This window comes from Paramisgurnus dabryanus, chromosome 14 (assembly GCF_030506205.2).
Source record: "Paramisgurnus dabryanus chromosome 14, PD_genome_1.1, whole genome shotgun sequence".
Taxonomy (NCBI): domain Eukaryota; kingdom Metazoa; phylum Chordata; class Actinopteri; order Cypriniformes; family Cobitidae; genus Paramisgurnus; species Paramisgurnus dabryanus.
In genome coordinates this window covers 31,187,051-31,195,627 of record NC_133350.1, presented here as the reverse complement: position 1 = coordinate 31,195,627, position 8,577 = coordinate 31,187,051, and the positions used below count along the sequence as shown (strand labels likewise).

The window sequence follows — 8,577 nt, the reverse complement described above, 5'->3', positions numbered from 1 at the left end:
GACGGCCATCTTCACCTTCAGCTCAGCCAAAGTGGACGCGTTTTGTCAGTACATGACCTGCAGAAGATGAGATACCACAGATTCCAGGGTCAACCTTAACTGGTGAAAACTTAAACCATTTGATTGTTTCTAGTATTTATGATCCTGTCATTAAAAAGATTAAGATTTAGCACCTGACTGCCATCACATAGCATGTCACATGTGTGCAAATTACATTTTCATGCAGATCGCTTCTCAAAGAATGGTTGTTTTACTTTAGAAAAACACACAAGGCACACAAATGTACACTCAATAAGATCATTTATGTTATTTTTACAATTTGCATGTACGTATAACAAACAAACATTAAAAAAAGATTAGGAAGATGTACAGTATTCTGCTGTGCACACCACAACATCCATCGTTTCTGTCCAATGGGAGCACCTGAGGCGGGACTGCTCATTGGCTGCTGCAGCGTAGGGGGAGTGGTCAGGAATAGAGAGCAGTACTGGCAGAAAACTTCATGAGTCCAAGAAAAGAGGAGGAATGTGTGTGTGTGTGTGTGTGAGTGTGTGTGTGTGTCTATGTGTGTGAAAGTGTTTTAATGAAGGTAGAGAAGAGAGCAGGATGGAGGAAAAGCTTGGAGCTCAGTTGCTGTAGATTTGTCCCTCAGGTGGCTGCGGTAGCTTCATGTTTTCTTTGCACATCATGAGTCGTCGCAGCTCCTGCAGGACCACGCGGATGCTGTAGGAATTCTGCCACTTGGCCAGTGAAGACACAGCTCTCATGTCAACCTAATTGAATGTTCAGATAACAAATTAGCCAACACAATAGCCAATGACAGTGGTTTCGTTACTTCTTTGGGCCTATAGAGTCTTGTGTTACCTCTTGTGTTCATTATCCAATTAAAAATGAGGAAATGTGAACTTGACATAATCATGAACATAAATTTCTTGTTTTACGTTACCCAGCATCCTTACCACGCCATTTGAGTTATGCACTCCATTCAAATTGATCTTTGTCACAAAACGAACAAAAGGGGGCGTTTCCGGGTATCTTGGTCCACATTCCACCCTGAGGCTGTACATCCGGTTCTCATATATTGTCTGCAAAAATCCAACAACAAAAAATCATCAAAAAAAATGGTTACAAGAAACAAATGTCATCAATAAAACTGCATACATAATAAAGGGATTAGTTGAGTGCTCATATTCATGTATGGCTCATTCTACGGAAATGTCCATTTTTCTGTCCCTAGCCTTTACAGAAATATTACACTTAAAACACCCTTAAGGGTTACAATGTTTTTATATTTTAAAATGAAACAATGTGTTATTTGAACAATTACACCTTCTTGAGCCATCAATGTAGCAATATTTGATTTTTATTAATGAATTAGAATTCCAAGCATCAAGTGCTTTTCCCCACAGTCATGTACAGAGGGAAAATGCTTAATTTTGAGATCAAAAACAGTGTTTTCTTCCATATTATCAAATATATGATGTAAATTACATTAAAAGACAAAATTCTAAATAAATATTATAAAATGTATAATGAAAGTAGTGGTCCCCTGGAGTTGTGTCACTGGTGTTACCGTTTAACAAAAAAGCTCTTATTTTGAAATCAAAATAACACTGATGACATCACTTGACTTCCTCCTGTCAATTTCCTGCAGATTTATGAAGAGGCGCCCATATAAGTCCACTGTCTCTTTTCAGTTATCAGAAATCTTCTCATTTATCATATTATTTCATATGAAGCTTTTAGATTAAGTCACTGGTATGACTTCCTTTTTGTTTCGGAATTGCAAAAAAAATAGAATACAAATGGATTAAACTACTTAATTTAGTAAATATACAATGATTGACAACATGTGGTCTGATACTTGTAAAATGCAGTTTCATGAAAATTGTCACGGGTGTTACTGCCACTGGTGTCATCTTCCTTATGGGTAACACCAGTGAAGATCAGTAACACTGGTGACTGGTGATTTGTTGTGTCACTGGTGATATTGTGTTTTTTTCCTTTCACATAAAATAAAATCTTTCACATGTGACATGATGATATTTTTTTAATTCAATGAATTCTGCTACACTTAAGAATACAGCTTTAACACCTTCATAAACACCTTTAATATTGCTAAAGTAGTAAGGTAACACCAGTGACAAAAAAAGGTCTATTCAGTCTTGAAGTACATGCACACAAAAATAAAAAATCATTAAGTTGTCATTTATGTATACTTATAAAGTAAAAGAGTAATCTAATAATGCAGTCTAAGTTTAAATGTTAGAAAAAGAAATACATTTTAAGACATCTTGCAATGCCAAAAGTGGATGTTCTATAGAATGACCCATCTACAAAGTATATCTTATTAACGGTAGAAAAGGGATTAATGTAAGAGCAGCAAGAGATTTTCTCTTAATGCTGTTTGAATAACATGAGTGACAGACAGGAGCAAAATTATGTAACTTCCCCTTTAAGACCAAAGTACGAATCTAATCTACTGTTATACGTGCATTTCCATTTCAGCTACCTAAATGGTCGCGTTAAGGAAGATACGTGCAAAGACGGGAATTTTGACGCATATGTGTATTTAAGGCCAATATAGCATCAAAAACTCTCACAAATTCAATGGGCAGTGGACGTGCAGCTAACAGCGCGCTTTATAGTCTGAATCTGTAACCCAAACCCATCTCAAAGAATTGGGCTTTCTTCTAAGCAGTCAAACACCCCTTGATTTAATTGTGCATAACCTTGATAAACCAACATAGCTGCTTACATCTTTCTAGTTTTAATAGTCTCAAAAGAATGATGGAAAGAATTAGGCTACTGACCCTTGGGGGTCCAATGATCATTCCTCTCCAGCGTGTGAGTGTCATGTCCTCATCATCCTCCAGACCCCAGCTCACTGTCCCATCGCCAACACCTTTCTGACCCTCTTCAAGCTCTTCCAATAGCCTGAAGTTACGGGGAACTTTTACGCCTGGGAGAAACAAACAAAAACATTTGCTACTATAATAACGTTCATAATACCAATCTGAAAGATCAGATGTTTACCCAAAGGTAAAAGTCCTCAGGTCAGCAGTTAATCATGCAAGATATGCATTAAATTAGGACTGGACTATATAGCAAATTTTTTGTTGATTCATCTATTGATTAGTTTTTTTATATTAATTTTATATTAATAATGATTCATCCAATCATTAACTTGCCAATGATAAGTAGTATTTAAAACTTTTAAAAATGATTTTGAAAGAAACACTTCAACTTAGTTAAAACTTCCCAGGTAGTTTTCTACCTGTAGTTTTCAGGTGACTTTTCAGACCTTGATTAGCTTATTAAGGTGTGCTTGATTAGAGCTGGAGCTAAACCCTGTTACACTGATTACTAACTGTGTTTGCATTTACACTTAAAAAAAGTTACACTTGAACTGCTGATTTAATGTTTTAGTTGCAGTTGACAGATGTGCACATTGGTTCAGCTACATGCGAGAGATGCTGACGCGCGTGGATGTCATGCTATGAATTACCCCTCGTTCAGACAGCCAGCGACGTTATCGCTGTGTGTCGCTTGTCTCTTTCAATGAGGCGTTTCTAAATCTGCTTGTCATAAACAAATGAGTACCATCCACGCCAGTAACTGACGAGAGAAGGGTGACATGAACTCCACTGCTTTGTTCTCATTGGTAGTCGCTCCCGAAAGTCGCTCGACATTTGCATAAAGTTAAACTTTTCTTAACTTTCTCGCGTCGCCGGACACGCCCATACGGTCGCCAACGGTCACTGTCGCTCGTGTCGCCGGAAGTCGCCAGGTTTCCATTGAAATGAATGAGATCGCGTCGCTCTGCTACTGCTTGTCATTGGCTGTCTGAACGAGGGGTTAGGGATGTAAATCAGACAGTTCTGATGCGATACAGTATCGATTTTCTCCACCAACAATACAATATATGCCGATACATCAAATCATTATTTGCTGCAATTACGATTTAACGATTCAATTTGATTAATTTATTATTACGTTGATATTACGTGCCTAGTTAAGCAGTTACATTTTTAATAACTTACAAATGCAACCGAAGTATTTACATTTAACGTTTAATTAAACTCTTAGAAAATGAAACAAACTTTTACAACAAACTCACAAAAAACTTTTTTAAATAAAGAGAAATTCATAATGAGGGCAAAATGTCACATAAAATCAAGCTTATGACGGCGAAAGTTTTCAGTATTTTGTACCAAAATGTGCAAGAGTGACAATCACTGAGTGAGGTAGTTAATGAATTAAGTTGAAAAATTTATTTATATAAAAAATAAAGCTGTATTTCACTGTCACACAACTTCAGATCTAACAATCAAACAAATGCAAAAGGAAAGGAAAGAGGACACTGCATTTTGCAGGAACAAAATCACCTGCTGTGCTAAACACACGCTCTTCTTTTCGACACAATTTGTTGCTGCATCGCATTTACTTGCTGACACTAGCAGATGAAAATAAAACAAAAATGCACGCTATGGCAGAAATGCATAGATAGACGTTACATCAAGAAAGGAGAACACAAAGTGTGTCAAAAATAAAGGTACCTTGTATCGATATTTTATCTGTGGCATCAATGCATCATACCGTTAAAAATATAATCGATGAATCGCTACACCCCTACAGTAAATGTGTCTGTCGCGCCTTTGGTCACATGGATCCGGGGATTGAACCACCATCCTTCTGGTTTGTAGACAACCTACATGAACCACTAAGCCACCGCAGCCCATGCTTAAGAACACACTAACATATAGCCCACTTTAATTAATGCTCCTGATTCACCACTGTATTCAATGAGCGAAACACTTTCCGAAACGAGCACATTTGAGTTTATGTAATTGTCGCACATGTAACCATAAACATGTAAAACCAGCGAGTTTGTTGTTCCCACTCTCTGGCCTCAGGGAAATTTTAGAGCCTCTGGACTTAATGACATCAGTTTTAAGAAGTTTGCGGTTGCCCTTGACTTGTCATAAATAAGTAAAAAACGAACAAATAAATAAATAAATGAGTAAAATACTGTCCCGACCGAGATACTGATAAACACAAAGCTGATACAACTCAATTTACCCAAAAATCCCCTTCGGTTTTCTAAGGTGTGCAATAATTGTGATTATCATGGAAGATCATGGTTAGGTTTACATAACTGTGATCTGACGATTATTTAATAATTATGACATGCCTAGTTCAAGCTTATTTCCTAAAACAAAACCAGTCAAATCTCACTTCTCTGTTAATAGTTTTTAGTAATGTGACCCACAAGGGTTGTTGGAGGGCAAGAAAGCGGCGGTTTACATTGGGCTATCTATAGACAGGCAGCACATTCCTTCTGTTTCAAGCAATGGATATTTAAAATGACCTATGAATAGAAGAAATAATTATACATTTTGCTGATATGTTTCCTTTTTTGTCTTCTGGGATATCTAATCTTATGTCTAGAATTAGTCAAGGAGGTTGTGTAATTCTTTGGTTCATAACTTCCTATTCTAAAAGTTTGATCAACTGTGTGTAATGACATGCATGTAAAGTTAAGTCTATTTATTATCTAAATATTTGTCAGTTATACTTATTTGTGAATAAAAAATGTGAATAATGCATTTCAGGCTAATTTAAAGTGTGCCCTTAAAATTTCAGCTGGTGCTCCTTTCAGTCAGGGGCAGTCGTACTAATTAAAAAGTTAGTCTAGACCCCTGACATCACTTTTGCATTTTCACATGACAACCCTTTAGCTAACTTTAGAAATTAATGTAAAAATCACTGTAATTGGTTGCCTCAAAACGTGAAAACTGAATGAAACCTCAACTTATGTGAGGTTACCTTTGATAAAGTGGTCACTGTAAATACTAGTGTATATTGATGGCTGCCGTTGTTTCCCCTCACTGGGGACAGAGGCGCATAATGTGTCACAAAATTCACAAATTCCTCTTTTCTGGGTTTTCTTCCCTGACAGCATTCTGTAGCATAGCCCTGGCTTGTCTCCTCGTCGGTTAAGGCATTTTATTGCACAACAACTATTTAGGATTTAGGCTTAACAAAAGAAATCACTCACTTCTTAACCTCCAGACAACAGCAGATAAGGCTATCTTGCCCCCAGCAGGGCGTTTCCCTAAATGTGTGATGTCACATGAAAACTATCAGTAGAGCAGGAATGTTTCGTAAGACGACACAAATGCAATATGGTTGCATGGACACTGGTTAAACAAGCTTGTGAAAGACATAAGAGACATTACTTTTGATAAATATGTTTCAAATGAAATGCCTGAAACAGTAGCTAAAATTTTATTTACTATAGTCATGTGGAATAATTTATGATTGCTGCAAGACCCCCTTATCTTCCCTTTTTTCAGTAGAAGAACAGTGTGACCATAATTAACCATGACTACAGTAATCATAACCATGATATTAAACTGTGGTTATACAAATGGTAATCAAACCATTAAATCACGGCTCCTAAACTTTTACTATAATAAAACCATGGTTTCTTTTCCTAAGCATTATACGTTGTCAGGGCGGCACAATACTGTGATAACTTGCTAAATGATGCAGCAAATGATATGCAAATAAAATGATGATGCTTTAATTTTGTATCAAAATCAATTTGAACCTATTAAAATCTTTAGAAACTGATAATTAGATATCAAACAAACATGTTTCACATTCTTTATGATGGCTGATCATCTTACAAATGTCAGAGCACACACAAGCGATGTGCGTCAGTCTCTTTGCTAAAACTCTTAACTATTCGTAACCTTTTAAGGGGCGGTTTCCCAGACAGAGTTTAGATTAGAGCCCGACCGATTTATCATTTTGCCGATTTTATCGGCCGATATGATCTTGCCGGAGATATATCTCTATCGGCATAAAGGCCACAGAATTCATATATGAATATATTTACGATGTATTGCACATTTTGGCACAAAATACTAAAAGACTTTGACTGTTGCCATCATAAGCTTGATTTTATGTGACATTTTGCCCCTCATTATTCATTTTTCTTTATTTTAAAAAAAGTGTATTTTTGTTAGTTAGTTGTTGAAAATGTTTCAATTGGGAAAGAGATTGTGCCATTTTTTAAAGAGTTTAATTAAACAATCATGTTATAAATTTTGGTTGCATTTTTAAGTAAAAATTTAACTGCTTAACGAGTAAAAATGTAACTGCTTAACTAGGCATGTAATATAAAAATATCAATAAAGTAACCGAATCGGATCGAATGGTAATTGCATCAAAAAAGTGTTCGATGTATCGACAAGTATTGCATCATTGGTGGAGAAAATCGATATTGTATCGCATCGTAATGAACTGTCCAATTTACACCACTACATAAAACCACTTCTTACTGTGGTTTTTAATCTGTAAAATAACAAGAATCTATCACAGTTGGGACTTCCTGAATGTCTGAAGTGCATCAAGGACACTAGCTCAACATGCATAACAATATCATATAAACTGCAAAAGATATCCATGTTAGGACTTGTGTGAGTGGGTTAAGGAAGTGGTTCTCAAACCTTTTCAGCGTGTGGCCCCACTTGAGTACAGTGCATGCCTTCATGGCCACCCAATGAAAATGTATTTATAAAACATAAAACAATCTAGAAATTAAAATTTGAATTAAACAAAACATTAAATTATACAATGTAGTGCTGTTGGTAAGTCCCCTTTTTTTAGGTTTAATTACACAGAATTTATGATAAACTATTAATTACATATGTATTTTATAAAATGTATAAAACTGGGGCCCCCTGGCACAATCTCACATATATGTAATTGGCCTTTCAACCTCAGCAATAACCTAACGTGCATACTTAACAATTTTAAGCAAAATTTCATTGTGTCATTATTTATGACGATTATTTCCTGAAACCTATTTAACTACCAACACAGACCACGTTTTCTGGTACTAAACAATTTCTTAAAATGCAGCAACCTTTCTCTCAACCTCTTTAAAGTGCATTAATAATCTTAGTCAAGTCAGATAACTGGAACGCGCCTATAAAGTTGTCTTAAAGGCCGGCTTATTAGGTTTAAGACACAGCCCGTTTATTGTTGTGTCTCTATCATGACTCTGCATTTGGTTAAGCTATATGGCTAACAAACTGGGTGAATACGTCTTACTAAAAAAACTCTTCTTTCGTCTATGTTACCACAGTATTTGAGTCATGGGTCTTTTAAAATATTTGCGAGTCGTACTATTTAAAAAATATAAAGAGAAACACAAACTCGAGTTTAAACACAATAAATCTGCACAGGTTGTACAGGCTAATGCTGTGCAAACACACCCACAATAATGTCGAACCAACGAAACACCGACAAAAATACTAAAAGAGTGACTGAATGTATTTACGACGTTTTATTATATTCCCCATTTTTAGGCGAAAAAGATATTTGTTTAATTGACACAAAAGCTGCTTTAATAATTTACCTGATCCGGCGGCGGCCGCCATCTTGTTACTCAGCAGCGGGGACGCGCACGTTCCTGTAGACTGGCGCGCGCCAATAGTGACCTCAAGAATGATGCATTCAAACAATCAATATAGTCCTCAAGACATACAGTGTTAAAGTTTA

At 36.2% G+C, this 8,577-nt stretch overlaps 1 protein-coding gene across 1 annotated transcript; it reads right to left on the bottom strand.

Annotated features, from left to right (window-relative positions):
• Positions 1-283: 283 nt before the first annotated feature.
• Positions 284-8,516, bottom strand: ube2v1 (ubiquitin-conjugating enzyme E2 variant 1). The gene is made up of 4 exons (XM_065242006.1): positions 8,435-8,516; positions 2,814-2,962; positions 960-1,085; positions 284-773 (listed from the first exon to the last, which is right to left on the bottom strand). Exons 1-4 carry the CDS (start codon positions 8,454-8,456, stop codon positions 627-629), a joined length of 444 nt encoding a protein of 147 aa, XP_065098078.1. The 5' UTR covers positions 8,457-8,516; the 3' UTR covers positions 284-626.
• Between the last annotated feature and the right edge of the window lie 61 nt (positions 8,517-8,577).